The sequence below is a fragment of the Uloborus diversus genome, chromosome 2 (assembly GCF_026930045.1).
Source record: "Uloborus diversus isolate 005 chromosome 2, Udiv.v.3.1, whole genome shotgun sequence".
In the NCBI taxonomy this organism is placed as follows: domain Eukaryota; kingdom Metazoa; phylum Arthropoda; class Arachnida; order Araneae; family Uloboridae; genus Uloborus; species Uloborus diversus.
In genome coordinates, this window is record NC_072732.1 from 26633712 (window position 1) to 26653808 (window position 20097).

The 20097-nt window shown below is 31.2% G+C and overlaps 1 protein-coding gene across 1 annotated transcript in view; it reads left to right on the top strand.

Annotated features, from left to right (window-relative positions):
- LOC129216926 (UV excision repair protein RAD23 homolog B-like) overlaps positions 1 to 14407 on the top strand; it is a 32689-nt gene extending 18282 nt beyond the window's left edge. Inside the window, exons 4-8 of the mRNA XM_054851143.1 lie at positions 1700 to 1905; positions 2073 to 2256; positions 5166 to 5262; positions 9376 to 9719; positions 13225 to 14407. Of these exons, the coding sequence (XP_054707118.1) occupies positions 1700 to 1905; positions 2073 to 2256; positions 5166 to 5262; positions 9376 to 9719; positions 13225 to 13335 (942 nt within the window). The 3' untranslated portion in view covers positions 13336 to 14407. The remainder of the gene's footprint in view (positions 1 to 1699; positions 1906 to 2072; positions 2257 to 5165; positions 5263 to 9375; positions 9720 to 13224) is intronic.
- Positions 14408 to 20097: the final 5690 nt, after the last annotated feature.

The window sequence follows — 20097 nt, forward strand, 5'->3', positions numbered from 1 at the left end:
TCAAAGGCTGACTTAAGTTAAGATGCTTTCCTCTTATTCTTTAGTTCGATTATTTGCTGATAAGTTCCTGAGAGAAAGAGTGAGTTTTCTTTACTGTTAAAGATGTCTAAGCAAGCACTCTGTCAATGATAGTAAAAGAAAAATAGAAACTTCTAAAGAGGTAGAATCACTGAATCCAAATTTGAAACAAATGAAGATACGCACCTTACCTGAAGTAGAAGCAGCTCTATTCAAGTGGTTCCAGCAGTATCAAAACCAAAATTTGATTTTTTTTTTTTTTTTTTTGTTAAAATTTTTGATTACTCTGCTCCTATTGTGCTTTAAATCTTTTTAATTCTGTAATTTCGTCTGTTATATGTGCATATTACTTAAAATATTTGATGGTTTTTAAAAGAAAAATGTCGAAAACCGAAACTAGCGTTAAGTCGAACTTCCGATAAGTCGAAGTTTTTCGTTGGTCCCTTTAGATTCAAGTTATCGCAAATTGACTGTATTAGAATTTTAAGTATGATTTATAAACATAAATGATGCATATTTAATTATTTGTAATATAAATTTAAATACTACTTTTCCTTTAAATAGTACAGTTGTATATTCTTTTATTTTTCATTTGTGGTGGGGGAAGGGGGGTGGCTACTAAAATTTTTGCTCAAAAATTTCTGGATGACGAACAGCCACCCCTTATCATGATCCAGATTCAATTGTGCAATGAGCATAGCATTAAAACATTTATTAAGAATCACTAGAAATACTCTAGAAAACAGGATGATTTCTGATTTCATTTTCAAAAAAATTCACAAGAAAGGCTCTTTGGGGAGGGGGGGGGGGTCGTTCTCAAAACAAGTGAACATAGAACTAAATTCAATAAGTTACCGCCCTAATGCCTGGGCTAAGGAAGAAATACGTGAAATACACCGCCAGTTCAGTCAATTCCAGCCGAGGACTGCAGTTATTAGCACTCATCAGCCCGGCATAGGAAAATGACCAAGCTGGAGATGGAAAACCTCTTAAGAAAGCCAAGAGTGCCAAACAAACTGGTAGCTAATATAGAATTAGCAGAGATCAGACGATTGACCTAAACAATGGTTCGGTTCAACTTGAAGATTGAAGGGAAGGCAAATATATTCAGTAAGTTACCGCCCTATTGCCAGGGCTAAGGCAGAAATACATGAAATACACCGTTAGCTCAGTCAATTCCAGCCAAGGACTGCAGTTTCGTGCTTATTAGCACTCATCAGCCCGCATAGGAAAATGACCGAGCTGGAGATGGAAAACCTCTTAAGGAAGCCACTCTTGGCTTCCTTAAGAGGCTTCCTTCCCTATTTAAATTTTTGGGCATATAATGGGTACAAAATTGTTGCTGAGTAACATGCTACTAAGATAAAACTGCAGGAAAGCATTATCAGGGCCTGGTTCCATGAAATTAGTCAGGACAAGAGTACGTTTAGAACTTGATATTTTCTAACATTGTTAAGTTAATATTCTCTAACATCACCAAGTTAAAATTGCCCGCCGATGGCTAAGTTTTTGAACCATTGATGGCAATGGATCAGTCGAGCCCTAATCATTTGCGCACTATTTTCCAAGTGATGCGGTTTTTTTTTTTTTTTTTGTCCAACACTGTACATTATGTATCTGCATTTAATGTGTCATGTTCCGAAGAATAAGTTTTGACGCTCATTGAACATTAATGTTATAGCCTTCCTCAGAAAAAGAAAGTTCTTCCTCAGAAAGTGCCCCAGTAACACAACCTGTCAGCAATACTTCAACTCCTTCCAAATCAGCTGTTCAAGATGCAACTGAAACTACTTCTACAGCATCTAATGCAACTGCTGCTAAAGCAGAACCAAAAACTGAAACCAAGGAAGAACCAGCAGAATCTGCTGAGGATACTACCGAAGCAAGGTTTTCTTTTCTTTTCTCTTTTTTTTGTCAATTACACTTTAAAGTTTACATTTTAAATTAGTTGCTGTAATTCAGGTAAATTAATGTTATGAAATTTTCATTTTTGGATGCAATGTTGAAACCTTTTTTTTTGGAAGAAAAAAAATAATTCCTGAACTTTTTTTTAGCCTTAGTTCTGTAAATGTTGAAGGTCTAGATATATCTGCTGCTGAGTCAACATTAGTTTTAGGAGAAGACTATGAAAGAATGGTTTCACAGATAGCAGAAATGGGTTATGAAAGAGATGATGTTGAAAGGGCGTTGAGAGCCAGTTTTAACAATCCAGACAGAGCTGTGGAATACTTACTCACTGTAAGGCTTTATCTTTAAATGAATTCAAATTACCTATGTAAAGCATTTGCTATGATTGAACAAATTAGAAATTATTTTATTGCGGTAAAAGCTTAATACTTTGTTTATTATAGTTATACTTCAAAATTGAAAGCAAAATGAACTAACTGAATCACCAAAAAGAACTCTTCATAAAGTTCACAATGAGTTTATTTTCAAAGTTACTTGTAGTAAATTATCTTCAAATGCTTAATTCTTTCGGTATCTGAATTTTTATGGCGTAAGCTGAAACCCAGTAGCAGAAACTTTCTAGTCAGTCTGCAACACTTTTTGGGCAGTTGAAAATAATCTGCAGCATTATTATTATTTTTAATTTAAGTTTTCATAAAATACACAGGTCCCTTGTAATGGTCAAGATTCAGAAATTTTCCAACTGGCCAGTGGCCACTAGACCCGAAAAACTTAGTGGGCACCACTGCCGCCGAGTTAGAGTATAAAAGAGATGGGAGGGAAGCAGTCTTCACTACTTTCATAAAAATAAATAGAATTTTCACACTATGAGGAAAACAATTATTCAATGCATATTTATTAAAATATGGAAAATTTAAGTTCAAGTAGGTTTTTGAATTTTTTTTTTTTCAAAAAAAAGTATAAATCAATAGAGTAAATGAGAAGTTGGCTGGAAACTGCATTTTAGATAAGTTTTAGTCTATAGCAAAGCCTCCAAAGCAATGATGATTAAATACAATTATGTAGATAATAATTCACATTTGTCGTGAAACTAATTTAAATAAAAACATGATTTATTGAACATTTTATGTTATTTCCAATAGTTTGCGTTGAGGTAAACATCCAATTCCTTTTTTGAAAACTAAATAATAGTCTCATCTATTTCCATCTTGCGAATGACCAAACATGGCGTCCACGCGAACAATTCATGATTATAAATAGATTTTTGAATTTGTTACATCATAAAAGTAGTAATAAATTCAAAACCCTTAAAAAGCTGCAATTTAGATTAACTAGTCAGTTTTTAGCATATTAGTCTCTTAAAGCAATGAGAATAATATTCTAAAGATGAAATTTTGCATTTTTCAAGATAATAATTCAAAATTATCCAAAAAAAAAAGAAAAAAACAGCACATTTTGCATAATTTTCAATAGTTTGCATTGCAATAAACATCTTATTCCGTTTATGAAAACGTGGGCATTTAAAGAGTCTTGCGTTCTTGCGTACCCAGGGCTGCGGAGTCAGAAAGAAAATGGTCTACTCCGACTCCAGGATTTTGAAACGTCCAACTCCGGCTTTTTTTTTCCTTTTTTTATTTTTTCAAATCACACCCCTCAGGGAAGGGGGGAACCCCCTAAACAGAGATTGAAACATTAATTCCTTTTTATGAAATTTTCGCGTTGTATTTTATTGTAAACCTAAGATGCATACAACGTTAGAAATTCAATTTGAAAATCAAATTATATAATAGCTTTAACTATACCTATATTTCTTGACTCAATTTTTAATTTTTTTAATGGCAGTTTCAGAATTAACTTTAATATGAAGATTTTAGGATTGACTACAATTATTGAGCATTGTAACTCTGAATGACCCTGTTGTAACCCCAAAATAAAATTAGTACATGATTGAGAGTTGTAATCATGTACTAATTTTATTTTGTACTTATAAATATATATATATATAAAGTTTTTAGAATTAAAAAAAAACATTTTATCGGATCTTTTGGATTTTCGCTTTTGTTCCAACATTTTTGAATTTACCAAGCACCTTGAAAAGTTTCCCGACTTGCTCAAGCGATACATACATTCCTTTTACTATTTTATAACAGAGATCGAGGTTAAAATAAAATTATTATTTTTATTTGAAAGTGATTATTTAGAAAATGTTAGGCAACAAAACTGTTTGCTGACAGTTGCTATCAGTTAAATAAAGTTAGAAAATAAGCAAACTAGGAGACGTTGTAGGTAGCTGTTAAGGAAAGTTCGATAAACAATCAAGCCAGCTAGTTGCCACAATGAGTTACTTTCTTATTAGTAGGTACATATAATCAAATTAATTAGTAGTCATTTAAAAAAAAAAATGCAAGGAGAGTTAGTGAAAATCAAAGAAAGAAAAAAGAAACCCGGAGTCGGCATGTTCTCGAACGACTCCGATTACTTTACCTCAAAATCAGTCCGACTCCACAGCCCTGTGCGTACCAACATCTTGGGAATGACCAAACATGGCGACTACGCCAAAAATTAGGAGATAAATTTCTAAAAATTGTTGCAAAAAATAATTTTAAAATAAAAATCCTCACAAGACTACATTTTAGTTGAAAAGTTTTTAGCACTTTTGCTTACAAAGCAATGAGGATAATGTAAAATTTTAAATATAAAATTTTTCATTTCTTCTGACATTTTTTTTAAAAAAATCAAAAAAAAAACAACAACAATAATTTGCAGCACATTTTTTATTTTCATTAGTATGCAGTTAAAATATCCAATTCTGCTTTGTTTTTGAAAACTTAGGCACTTAAGCATCTTGTCTACTTTGATCTTGTGAATGACCAAATACGGCGACTACGTTTCTAGTTGAAATGCTGAAAGCATTGCCTTTCCGGCCAAAAAACGATCTCCAAACGATCTTTGTAAAGTTGTATTTATTTTTTTTCTTTTATTTATTTTTTTCTTTCTTTTTGTTCTTTTGTAAAATTATCTGCAGGCCCCTGAAAATCTGCAACTCGCTTCTCGTAATTTCTGCTACCGGGGGCTTGAATGGTATTTCCAATGCTTTTTTTCCCCCTTGGAAGTAAGAAATGCATATGTAATGAAAGAACATTCTAATTTTCTCAAAAGGAACTATAACTTTCACAATCTAGTGATCATGAAAAAAAAATGATGGACATTCCTTAATATTTTTTTTCGTTTATAACCAGGGTGTGCTTCCTCCTGAACAAGAACCTGCAAGTGATTCTCCTCATGCTGATGTTACCCAGCCTAGCAATAATTCTTCTGTCAGTGCGGGAAGTGAGGGTAAGTCCTGTTTTTCTTTCACTGTTAGTATCTTAGTATTTAGCAACACAATCAAAATTCTTCCTCCTAAGCTGAATTTGTAGTGTTTCTTGTCCTTCTCCCAACCCCCATTATTAATTAATCATAGATTTCTTTAAATGTTACATTGAAAAACCCAAATTATGTAATTTTTATGAACAAAATTCAGTCGATAAAAGTGCAAAACCTCCCAATCGGATTGTACTAACAAGTGTCAGTTCAGAATTGCTTCCAAAATTCCTTTAGTTAAAGACTAGATTATCTTTTTGATAGTATTATTCAACAGGGTTCGTTGATTTAAATCGTGATTAAAATCATGATTCAACTCAAGTGATTTGAATTAAGGGATTTTTAAAAGAAATCATTGGTTTGAATTAAGTGATTTTTTTTTAAAAAATCATTTATTAAAATCAGTTGATTTTACTTTGATAAATTTATTTTGCATTTTTAGAATGTATTGCTCTATATTTAACTACACTGCATTATGCTATCTTAACTTCAACAGGCAAAACTATATAGATCCCTCTTTCTGTGTGTGTGTGATAGATTTTCATTATATATTGCTTTTACTCCGAAGTTACAATTTAGAACAAAATAAAAGTTTGGGAGTTTTTCTTATACATCATGACTAATCTAGTTCAGAAAAGTAATTGTTCAACATATTTATTTTACTCTAAAAACGTACATGATAATGGAAACCTTATCTTTAAGCAAAGCATAAAACAAAATCGCATCTTATCGAAGCATTATAACGCATTTATAAATCTTAAAGTATTATTGAATAGTTAGAGAACTTATCTTAATTTTAAAAGTAAGTTGAATGGATTCATCTGTTGTATGAAATATGTTATGTTTATGAATGTAAAGCAATTAATATCTACAACTTTTTGAACATTTAAAAAAAAAATCTGATTTAAATTTAAAAAATCCGACTTTTTTTTTTTTTTTTAATCAAAAAAAATCACGAACCCTGGTGATTCTTCTTAATTTCCTGGGTTTAGTAAGTTTTAGAAAAAAATCCAGGTGAATTTTTTAAAAAAACCTGCAAAACAATCTTAGCATTTTTTTTCCCAGATTAATTTAAATAAAACAGCTGTTTGGCATAAAAAGGCAAATGGCATGAAAATCAAATTGAGTAAAAAGATGATCCAGCTAGTCACAACAAGAGGCTAGTAAGTAAGCAAAGTATAGCACTCCCACTCCCCTTGTTAATCAATCGATATACCAACTCGGATGTTAATCAAACAATGAAATCACTGTGTTTGTATCAGACGCAGGAACAAATTTTTTGCTTAGACGTGTATATGCGTGTTCAGGGTAGTTGGGAGATATGTAGAAAACTATTTATTGTAAACATTACTGGGTAATTCCACGTCAAATCCACACAATTAGGAACAATTTTAGGACGGACCGTCACAGATCTGGATGAAACTTGGTACATTAACAGATTTAACCTTGTTATGAATGAAAATGCTGAAAAAAAAAATCTTTCACCTCGTTCAAAAGTTATTAATTATAAATTATTCAAGTTTTTCTTAAAAAATGCTACACTTTCAGACGGTTTATACTTATTTTCTCAGAAACTATAAAAGATACATGCTTAAAATTGGTCTTGTTTTAAAGCTCTTTTAATTTGCTTTAATTTGATGTGCAACTTGGTAAAATCAAAAAATATTTATTTTAAAATTAAATGTAATTAAATTTTAAAATTTTAATTTCTCAAAAGCGGACAATTTTGAACTTCTGAAAAAATTTACAAAATTACTTTGTGTTATCCTCTTACTTCTCACCAAGTTTCATAATGGGATCAGTTGATACAAGGAGGACAAGTGTCACATATCTGAGAAAATATGGGTTATTGTGCTGAATAGTTATTTTTTTTATCTACAAAAAAAACCATTGAAATAATTCATATTGTTATATTATAATTAAATATGTTTCATTCATGTTCACTATTTCATGCATTTTTTTCTTTTTCTAGAAATAAAGTTTCTTTTTAGTCTGATTTGTTCCTGAGAAATAACTAATTAATAAAAAAATTAATCATCTAAATCTCATTTTATTGAAAAAAGAGAAAGGGGGGGGGGAAAAGGAGAAAGAGAACTCAAACCGTTAGCTACACCCATTTCACCCCCTTTGCTAACAAACTGTGAGGGTGCTCATCAGGGGGGGAAGGATCATATTGCATACTGTGCCATTGAAATGGAGGGGGAATTTTTCTCTTTTTTTGGAGAGGGAGAGGACATTCTAGTTTCTGGGGAAGGGGTCTTTGCAATGTTTAGGGGGTGCCCCCTTATTCTTAGCGGGGACACCCCTGCCAAATGAAACAGGCTGGGGATGGCTATTAAGAATGAGATGGTTTGTTCCAGAACCTTCTGACTTTGTTTGAGGTGGCAGTAGTTTGACTTTTCCAAAAACTATAGTTTTGTTTTGCAAGATGAAAAACAATCTTATCACTGGAACAGAAGTCAAGCCATAATTCACCCTTTTGTTGTATACTTCAAAAATTGAAACAAAATTCAACACCTCTGCTTCATTATAATCTTGGAATGTCTTGAGCACAACACAGTTGCTGTTCACCTACCTGTTTTACAAAAAGTTGTTTTGGCTTTTTTTTTTTTTTTTTTTTTTTTTTTTTTTTTTTTTGACTTTTTTTCTGCCACTGCTCATGGTAAAAGCCTATGTGTTGGCAGGGTGGTACACTCAAAAGAGAAGCAGCAAAAGCAAGTCTTTATGCCATACGAAAACCAAACTACGACACCTAATGCAACTGTACCATAGGGCTAAATCTGACCTTTCAATGAACATAGACTTCAGCTTCACCACCCCAAAATGAATACATTGAAAATGCAGAACAGCTCTCTCGTTGTTTCCAGCAAGCAATACCAATACCAGGTACCCAAAACCTACATGCTTTTATTCCCTCCAGCTGTAAAGCAAGGCTGAGTGGCGAAGCATTTTTATTTTCTCCATCATCAAACCGACTATTCTGTCATCTTACCTGGAGAAAGGGTTATTTTGACGATGATGAAAGGTCAAAACAGATATATCATTTCATATATGATGAAAAATGGTGGATAAGTTATGTTTTGGCCAAAAATGTAGAGAATGAAGTGAAAGACACGTTCCTCCACCCACCAGGACCATCTTTATTTTCATATTTATCAGCACCGGAGGTTCTTCGAATATCTTGTTCGGACATTAATTGCAAATTCAAACCCATCGCGCCCACAGGCCGGACATATACTCTACTAGCTGAAGAAAAGAACAAAATTGTAAAGATTTTGCAACTTAGAGACTAAAAAATTCCGATAAACGTAGGACAATGCTGATGTTCCCTTTTTCTAAAGAATGACAGTTAATATGATTTTTCTTAAAAATATTTATTTTTTTTTTAATTATTATATTTCATTCAATTTTTATGTAAGTGTAAGTCACTAGAAGGTTTTGCATTGCTATTAGCAGTTCATTTATAGTTTGCTGGGCTAATTTTTATAACTTAAAATAATACTTGATCGATCTATCAGAAAGCCATTTGTGCAAAATGCAAAAATGTAGATATATATGTGAAGCTTGTTGTCTCTGTATCAACTGATCCCATTATGAAACTTAGTGAGATGGGAGAGGATAACACAAAGTAATTTTGTAATTTTTCCAAAATTTTAAAATTGTCAGTTTTAAGACATTAAAATTTAATTATTTTTTTAAAGAAATTTTAAAATTAATATTTTTTGATTTTATCAAGTTGCACATCAAATTAAAGCCGATTAAAATAGCTTAAAAACAAGACCAATTTTAAGCTTGTATCTTTTATAGTTTCTGAGAAAATGAGGATTAACCGTTTCTAAATGTAGCATTTTTTAATGAAAATTAGAATAATTAATAAATATTAATTAATAATGAAGTGAAAGAAAAAAAATTTTTCAGCATTTTCATTCATAACTATGTTAAATCTCTTGATGTACCAAGTTTTATCCAGTTCTGTGACGGTGCGTCCTAAACCATGTGATGATTTGACACGGAATGACCCTACTTTATGACAATTATTTATATACTTGTGAAATTTTTAGATTAATGCCTTTTTTTATATTTCAGAACCTCTCTCTTTTCTTCGCAATCAACCCCAGTTTCAACAGATGAGGCAAGTCATACAACAGAACCCTCAATTGTTAAATGCTGTTTTGCAACAGATAGGACAGAATAATCCTCAACTTTTGCAGCTTATTTCTCAAAATCAAGAAGCATTTGTTAGAATGATAAATGAACCAGCTGCTTCTAGTGGAGGTGGTGGCACCACAGAATCTATATCTAGTGGTGGAAGAGGTGGTGGTGGTGGTGTTGCGGCTGCTGGCGGAGGCACCCCTAATGTCCCTTTTGAATCTGTACTAAGTCAAGCTACAACTCAAGTATCTCCTCAAGACAGAGAAGCAATCGAAAGAGTAAGAAAGCTATGCTTTTGTCTTTTCATTACAAGATTGATTTATTTTGAAAGACTCAAACTGTTTATGTGGGGAGAAACATTCTGAGCTATGCTTAGAATAGTTTGAATTTAGGGGTTTAGCGAACAGTGATTTGTCCGAATGATTGGCCAAAAATTAACAGCCAAAGGGATATGCTCAAGGGGATATGTAATAACATTCACGAAATCAATATTTAGTAACCAATAACAAAAAACTATACTTCCTTCCAAAAAAATTCATGTTGTGAACTAAAAATTTGCGTTGACTCTAAAATTCATTCCTTGTGAAAAATTCGTGTTATAGCCATTTTGCGTAAGTCAAATCGCGTTGTAGCGGGAGTCGACTGAATAGAAAATCTCGATATGTCGAAGTTCGATATATGGAGGTTCGACTGTAATTTTGTACCAAAATTCATGTTTATAGGTGATATGGGATCTGCTAGATGCAGACATGCCATAGACATCCTTTCACAGTATCTTTATGTTAGTTGTTTTAATTTATAGATAAAAATCAATAGCAGGGATGTGCCAGCTGTGCCAATCGCCGATCCTGCGCCAAACTGCTCCAAAGGACTGCCAAATGGACTTTTCTGCGCAAAACTGCAATTTTGCATTTAATGTTGCAGTTCCTTTAGTATATTTGGCAGTTTTGGCAGAATATCATCAAGTTTATGCATTTGGAGCTTGTTTTTACAATTTTTTGGCTTAGTCCTGATTTTTTGCATATTTCAAAATTTGATTGCATCCACTTTTGGAAAACTTGATCATTTTAATTTTTTATGTGATTCTGTTCATTTGACTAGAAAATGTTTGCACTAATCATTATTTTCATCCTTTGTTATCTTTTGTTTTCAGTATATGAGGACTTATAAATTAGTCTTCTTGCCACGCCCACTCAAAAATGTGAATCCAGTTGCATCCAAATTGATTTGAGCAAATGCCATCTGTAAAAATTAATATTTTTCACTAGTTTTTAATTTTGGGTTTCTTAAGATTTTAGGACAGAAAATTGATCTTTAGTTTTGGTTGGAGACGCTTAAGATAACAAAAATCTGATAAATCTAATGCCCTGCTAATGAATATGCAGGGATTTCAAGTTTCTCAGTTTCAGGCATTTTTTCCATATTCTTAGTCTGTCTTAAAATTTTTACTTATTTTTTTTTTCTTTTTACAAATTTTTCATATTTTTTTACATGTATTTAAAAATTCCTTTTCTGTGACATCATTTCTGAAAATCATTTTTTTTCATTGTAATTTCATTATTAATTTTGTGATTAAATAACAAACAGTTAAAAATAAAAGATTTTAATGTTGCCTTTGCTTCATCTTTAGATTTGTTAATAAAGTAGTTCAGTATATAAACATATAATGCCAAAAATACAATTAATAAAAATAATAATAAGGTCAAATATAAGTGAATAAGTTAAACATACAAAAAAAAAATCTAATAGTTTAAAACTCACTTATAACTTGTTGAGGTAAAGTTTTTAAATTCAACCATCTTTTCAAAAAGGCTTTTCTTAAAAGCCTTTTTGAATATGTTTCATAAAAGTAAACAAATTTTAAAAATAGGTATCAAAGCACTCTAACTTAATTCTTTGCCCCCAGTGGCCACAGACTCCCCCTAAGAAAACTTTCTTTTGCACCTAAAAAAAATTCAGTTGCTGAACATGTTGCAGACATTGATGTAGGACCTCCATTGTTGCCATTACTTCGTAAAATATTAAAGAATTGTGTCGAGGTTGTAAACAAAGAGAAGTTAAATTAAAATTTAAACAACGAGCAAAACCATGCTGGAAAAGATAGAAAAGCTGAATGTGCTTTGAAACTGGTTTACCAATGTCAGGGAAAACGGTCATATTTTCTTCACCTATTACTATGTGATTAAAAATTGCATAATTTAGCTTTAACTTTTCATAATTTAGATATTTCCATTCTGTTAATAATTTATAATTGAAAACTGCTTTCAGTTGAGCCATTGTGATTTTTATTTGAGGTTATCAAAATAAATGCACTTTAATTGGAAAAAACCATTATTTTGTGTCTCCTGGATTCTCTTCGGTTATTGTTATCAGTCGGTTATTGTTATCAAATCGTATTTGTCCCAAAGTGATCACATTAAGCGGCTCCTACTGTAGCTGTGTCCGTTTCCGCCTGTTTGGCTTTCCATACAATCCATGGTCAGACAGTACATTTGGCTAACATTATTCAACATTCAGCACTCAACCCACGAAATATTATGTAGAAGTACCAAATTAGTTTGCGAATATTCATTAGGGTACTATTTATGAGAATCATTATTTTATAAGCAATGAAATGGCTCAGAGTTTTTGCTACCAATACTGGTTTTTACTTTCAAATTGTTTCACTTCCTTTTTTTTTTGCTCTAAATTTTATGTTATATTTTCCTTGTTAACCTAAACTATTATTTGCTCATCTCAAAAAGCCAATTCTACATTATTTTACCTTCACTTTACTGCTATTACTTATTTGTTTTACCTTGGTTATAAGAATTATCTTATTTCTCCTCTTGTTAGGAATAATATTATTTTAATACAATTTTCAAATTTATTCTTTTTAAAAAATAATGCATATTTTCATCAATAAGCAAAATTAATCCCCCCCCCCCTTCATATCTACCATTTAAAATAGAAAAACATTTGTATAGAGGAAGTGTTTTATTAATACTCTGTGTTATTTAACTCATATTGTCGGAGTTCCCAAAGAGGCGGGGAGGCCTAGACGTATTTAAAGGGAGGGGTAAATGTAATTCAAATAAAGAAGAGGAGAACTAACTAGAATTCAGTTTTGGGGTTGTTATTGTTTTAGATATTAGTGCCGTTTTTAAAGTTTTTATTGCAGTTTTTATCCCCATGTCCCTGTAAATCTTTATTTGCAGCATAACCAGCATAAAACCAAGATATTGAGTTCATTAAAAGTGACCCGAGGTGCGCTTTTTCACAAGTTACAACGTAATATTTAATAGTTGTCAGAAGCAAACAGTGGTAATCTTCCAACTGATGTTGTGAAAGTGGCTGGTATAACATGCCAACTACACCTAGATCTTCAAAAATATTTAATAATTGTCAAAAGCAAACAGTGGTAATCTTTCTACTGATGTTGTGAAAGTGAGTGGTATAACATGCAAACTTCACCTAGTTCTTCAAATTTATTTGAATTTAGTTTTTTGAAAATATACTTATTAGAACACGTGAAATTAAAGTAATGTATTGTAACGTAAAATTTGTTTTGAAATTATCCATTTTTATTAAATAACCAGCTTCAACTATCCTTAGCTTCAGTATCAAATTTTGATTCTAGTCTTGTGATATGATGGGGAGGGGGGTGGGGAGTGGCGTGAGCTCAAATCTGTGTTCAAAGAGGAGAGCAAAGAATAAAAAGTTGAGAACCCCTGTTCTGATGCATATATTTTGTGCCAATGTATTGTCGTTTTTTTTTATTGACAAAGATATTTTTCTTTTCAGTTAAAAGCCTTGGGATTTCCTGAATATTTGGTAGTTCAAGCCTATTTTGCCTGTGACAAAAATGAAAACCTTGCTGCTAATTTCCTCTTGTCTCAAAACTTTGATGATTGATGAAGTCATACTTAATTTTCAAATGAGTGCATCAGCAAAGAGAACTTGTTTTTTTACCTTTGCTCATTACCAAATGATCTACTAAGTAGGCAGTATCAGAAAGTGATATTCAAGCAAAATTAAGTGCAAGGGTGATCATTTTTCATAAAGTATTCTCAGGCAAATTTCCCCAAAATTATGTAACTAATTTTGTTACGAATGTTATGCGTTGTCTTCAGCATTATTTATGTAATTGTTCATGAACATATTTCAGTGTAATTCAAAGTTTTATGGCAATGTTTTTCAGTGTTTACTTTTGATTCTAAATTTTTACTAAGGATCAAAACTTTTGCAGTAATCTTAATGTTCACACCTTGTAATTATACTCTTTGCAAATATGTAAGATCTCTGAAACAATTTTAATTTGCTGTGTCATTATGTCTCCTGTATTTTCAAGAATGTTTGATTTTTCAAGGGAGAGCTGGCTTTTTTTTTTTTTTTTAATTTTTATTTTTTAATGTTTTCATCTGTTTTCATTCATTAGCAAAATAATATTAAAAATAAGACTAGATATTTTACTTAACTAAATTATTATGTGAATATGCCTTTGCAAAATGTTTCAATGAGCTTGAAAATGGTACTACTGAAATTTAATAAAATGTTCTAAAAAATGTACTTGTTGCAAATGGTTCTCATTTTTTGTATGAAACCTACTAGCTGATACACTTTAGAAGCCATAAATTGAATGTGATTTGCAGTTTTAAAAAAAATCATTCTTTCTGCCTCATATTGTTTTATATTAGTGATTTGGTATATTGTTTTATGTTAAATGTTTTGATCACCCTGCACTATTGTTTAAAATAAATATTTAATTTTAAAAATATTAACACAATAATGAAAAACTAATTAAAGATATGTACATATTTGTTTTATGTCTCTTTGGACATTCATTTACAAATTATTAAAAATATAGCAGTGGGGAATTGCCATACGGAAATTTTTGTTTCAAGAGTGCAAGCTTTGATTTTTTTCAGTTCATTACCAGGCTTGCTTGTTGCAATAAATTCATTTTAAATTAAATTTTATGCTTGGATTTTGGTTCTTTCATTTTCTTCCCCTCACATTAACATTACCTGAGTAAGGAGATAAAGGTTTGTTACACATGTTATGTACAGAATCATAGGGTTGGTTGGGGTAAGTGGGTCACCCCCCCCCCCCCCAAAAAAAAAAAACTGAAATATGGATCAAGTTTTCGAACTTTTTTGCACTGATCATGTTAAATTTCATCACAGTGATTGGTTTTGAACATATTTAGGTTTCGTGGAATTTTTTTTCTAGATCTATTTAATCCAAAAAAAAATTCAGAAAATTTTTTTTTTGCAAGTTCAAGCAATATTTTTCAAAGAAGTGTTTCCAGGTTATTTATTATTATTTTTTTTTATGATAATTAATGTGTCACTTATAGTTTAACTTAAAGTTCATACAGCAACAAGAATTTTTGTATAAAATATTATTAATAAGTGTTTAAGAGGAGGGGCCCCACTTATTCCATACATTTCTGCTATAAGGGGTAAATGGGTCCCCTCACTATGGGGTAAGTGCATCTCCCTATAATAATGAGGATTTTAAAATCAAAAGCGACTCTGATTAAATATTTGTATTAGTGAAATACAAGACAACTATGATGACTTAGTATGAATTGACAGTTCAGCTATAACTGTTAATTATATATTTGTGAAACATATAATGAAACAAAATCATTAAGATTTAAGTAGGTCCAATGTTAGAAATTAATGATACAAATTTAAAAATACTGTTGAATTTGCAAGAACGGACAGAAATAGTGACACTTTTTATCGGTATAGTGCAGATGATGTTGGAATAATTACTGAGGGTGAAGCAATAATGGTTTTTCGTTCGCCAACTTTACATAGACACTGTCATTTAGTGTTTCCAATTTCTTTTTCAACTTATAGTTTTGGCTGATTTACTCAAATTGATCTTAACCAACTGTATTAGGTTCATTAAACATTCCTTTATATGTAAAAGTAAAATATATACCTATAGGCTTTCAATAAATTTCACCAATGAAATTGTTTTTTGTTTCAAAATTTTTCATGATACAGATTTAAACGACAGTAAATATCTCATAAATGGATGCATTTACAAAAAAATAATTCACACTAAAAATTAATATAAATCCTTACCCCTTTTTTGGATATGCTTCATTTAAATTAAAATAAAAGGGAGGATGGTGACCCACTTACCCCTTACTATGGGGTAAATGGGACACCAATTTCGTTTTTTGAAAAATATATAATCGTTTAGATCATTGAATGCATTATTTTGAAAAAAAATGAACTTTTGTTTTTAAATAATAATGTCCAAGATAAAATAACAGGGTGGCGACAGATCAGGGAAAAGTCAGGGAACTTTATTTAATCAGGGAAATATCAGGGAATTTCGAAAAAATAACAAAAAATCAGGGAAAATTGATTTTATGAAGATTTTTTTTTTTTTTTGCGTTACAAAATTAAGTATTTTAATTCCCTACGCATTTTTCGCCAATTATCTGTTCAAAAAAAAAAAGTAAAATTAATGAAGTGCGATTATACACTGCCGCATATTTTTGCATCTTACTTATTAATTACAGGATGAATTTCCTAAGATTGCTTCTGTGTCTGTTAGATTGTTTATTTTACCTAGCTTGAAATTTCCTTTCAGGCTTTCAATGAGACGTAAAATAAACAAACATACAGGCTAAGAGGAAGCCTTCATTAATGCCTTAGCTCCTTTGCCTTTATTCCATTGTCTCAAAGTGATTAGCGTACTGCAATCATGATTTAAAGAAGAAATCTGGTTTTTGAATTAATACTGATAAAAGCTTAAAAGTTATTACTTCTTCGCGTTTTTAATTTAATTGCTAAAATTGAACTTTCAATTTAAAAAAAAACTTTTTTGCCCTTATACTATTTGCTGTTGCCGCAGATTATAGAGGCTTTCTTTTCTTCAGACTTAAATGATTCTTTTATTTTATAACCAAGTTGTATTCTTCTTTTATATATTTTGAAATTAACTAATTGCTTTTTTTTTTCTTGCATTTCAAAGTTATTTGTTACAAAAGCAATCCAAGATTTTTTTCGTTACATACTGAAATCATTTGAAATAGAGTTAACTTGTGTACTTAAGTAAATATCTTTATTTTTATTTAATTGTTAAAATGCTGTATTCATTTATTAAAACCTATGTTCTTGATTAGAGAAAAGCTCCCTATGAATGGATGTCAAAAGGTTTCATCTGTTTTGCATAAATACGTCAATTAGTTATATAAGAATAACTACATTACTTCCATTCTTTCACTATTACTTGTTATTCTTGCAACAATCATTATACTGTTTGAAAATTTAGTTCAAAATAATTTCAATTACTTTTCAGTTCTACCATAAATACACATATGTCTTTAAGAGTGAATTTAATAGTTTCTTAAAATTCTTATGCTAAGGATTATTCTGGAAGTAAAGTTTTTTTTTTTTTTTTTAATTTTCTATAATTTTTCCTTGTAGAAAAAATTAATATACTGTTTTGTAGTTTTTTTTTCCAAAAAAATTGACTTGATATGTTTTTTTTTACCATTTCGTTAAAAAAGTAGCATCTTTTTGAAATATATCTCTAGTTCAACAACTTTAAACAACTTAAAATGTTTAAAATACTGCAATTTATAGAAACATACAATGGATTTCAAGTAGACCAAAGAAAGAAACTATTATCATTGGTAACGTAAATCAGGGAAATTTGGTGAACATAATCAGGGAACTTTTTTTCACAGTTCCTGTCGCCACCCTGAATAAGACAAAAAGTTTATTTTTTATTTATTTCTTTTTTGTTTTGTTTCAAAACTTGTGTAAGTTTTCCAAAACGAACTGTTCACAAAAGGAGTCCCACTTACTCAGACCAACCCTAGTAAAATTATAGTAATAAGATACAATAAATTTTACTATTACTTCTGCGCCATTATCATCATACAAGGACCGGCTATTAGTTTCCAGGACTGAGGTAATTGTAGGAGAATGAAAAGCCCGAGGATGGTGCTAATGATTGCATATTGAAGAGCGTTTTCTTGCTCATGTGTAGTGCAATCGGCATCATTCTAAAGTAAGTGGCTCTCCTGAAAAGGCGCAATAAAACATAGCACTCAAATTCCTCTTGTCAAAGTAAAAATGAAGCAAAGAATGAACATTATATTTTGCTTCAAATTGCGCAAGACAGCTGCAGAAACATACAAACAAGGTGAATAAGCGTTATCCCGCTCCATAACTTTTGAATGGTTTAAACACTTTCGGACGGGTGTGAAAGCGTCGACGATGATCCACAGTGTGTACGCACTAGAGATGAGTTCGGGCTCGTTTTTGAGAGCCCAGGCCCGAAAATTTGTAACCGAGCCCGAGTGATATTGTCTCCGACCAAAATCCGAGCCCAAAGGAAACTTTCTTGTATCAAAAATCAAGCCTTCTACAGTCTGACATGATCTTTTTGTTAATGAAAAATGTTATGTTAAATGTTCTTCATTAACCCATTAACCGCCGAAACTCGAAATCGTTATTTTTTTTTTTTTGATAAAAATCATAAATGTTATCATTCTGAACCTATATAATAGTAATATGCTTAAAAAAGAGCAAAAATGCACGTTATTTTACAAATATAGGGTGTTGCGTTGACGCAACGTCAGCGGAAAAGGAGTATTAATGCTAAGTAGTTTTATCAGAAATTCTTCAGCAGTTTCAATGCTTTTTATACACAGGAAATTTTTAATCTTAGTTATGGTTCTTAAACTTGCCGAGCACTTTAGAACAAACTGAAATTTATATAAAATAGGCACATAAATGCATTTTAGAAATTTTAAATTTGTTTGCATACAAATTTGTTTGTTCTACAAGATGCGATAAAATATCGGAATAAAAAAAAATTAAAAATATCAACACTAGCTTTACATTCTAGAGTCTTACAGCTTGAATGGGGACCTGTTCTTCATTTTTTGGTTGATACCGATCAATTGGTTCCTGTTTTATCCATTGCCAATCTTCTGTTTTTCGTTTTTTATTTTTTTTACTACGGGATTTGGAACAATTGAACTTTTTTTTACGTGGACTTCAACTTCGCCTGCAGTATCGCACGATTAAACTTCATTATCATTATTTAAAATGTTGTCATTGCCTTTTTCTTCTTCACTAGCTTCTGTTATTTCTGGTGGTACAACAACAATATCTGTTTCTTCATTTTTATCATCATCTGAGTTTTGTTCGTAAATCTGTTCCAATGCTTCTTCCAAAGTTAGATATCTTGTTCTGGGCACTTCGAAAGGCAGAGACGAAAAAAAAAGCTTCCACAGTCAAAACGCGCAGAATAAAAATGAAATATAGTTCTACCCTAAAGCAATTGAGACAGACAGTCAGTCTACCCCTTTTTCGCTGACGTTGCGTCAACGCAACGCCAGTTTTTACTTCCCCCTCCTCCCCAGCAGAAGCAGTTTCTTTGAGGAATGTCCTGATAAAAAGTGACCTTGACTAAAAGTATTTCATATCTAAACCAAAACTTTTTTATTTTTATTTTTTCTGACAGAAAACTGGATCACAAATTTAGTCAAAAAAAAAAAAAACGTGTGAGAGAAACAATTTTTATCATATATATATAAAAAAATTAAAGCAATTTTTTTATTTACCATATTTCTACTAACATTCTTAAATTCAAATTAGAGAGCGATAAAAAAATTATATTTCTAGTGTAGTTTCTATGGATATTTATTATAACCGTTGCGTCAACGCAACACCAACGGGTAATGGGTTAACAGAAGTTTCTAAATTTTCTCAAAATGCTCCACTTCAAATGCATTACTGTATGACATGTTGCAATAGTAATTGCAAAAAAAAAAACACTAAATAAGCGTTAATTAATTTATTTGTTTTTTTTTGGGGGGGGGGGTAAAATTTTTATTGATTTAACTGTTTTCAATGTTCCTTTCATTTTTTATTGCAGGAAAATGTTTATTTGCTTTGAATTTGTTTGAAGATTGACGATTGAATATCTTTGCTTGAAAGCCCGAAACCTATTTTGGTTCTATAGCCCAAGCCTGTCTCATCTCGAGTATGCATGCTCGAAATTCGCATTAGGGTGACAACAGGAATTGAGACGTTACGTTTTAATGCGCCTTTCTACGAGAACCAGTTATTTCAGAATGACGCCAATTGCACTACATATGTCCAAGAAAACGCTCTTCAATATGCAATCATTTTCGCCATCTTTCGGCGTTTCCCTCTTCTGCAGTTATATCAGTCCTGGAAATTAATAGCCAGATCTTGTAGCATTTTAGTATAGTTGCCCATATCGCAATCATCAAAAAAATGTCAACTTTATTTTGATATCACAGAGAAATCAAAAAGAGTAGCTGAAGTAAAGAAAAGTTAAAAGAAAGTGGACCAAAAAATAGAGTTTGGAAAGGGTTGTCAAAAAATAAGAAATTAAATTTAAAAATAAAGTTACAGGCAAAAGTGCTTTTTAAGGTCCAAGTTACTGCAATACAAAAACTAATTTCTGTAGAACTAGCTCTTGCAACAGATGATCTTAAAATGGGGGCTGTTTGTGGATCCACAAATTTTGGGCTGACTACACATTCAAAAACTGAAAAAATATTTACAAAAAAAAAAGCGCCTTTTAAAATGGTTTTTGTTAATTAATAAGTTTTGTATGCATATATGAAGAACTTTTATGGGTAGTGGAGCTTCCAAAAAT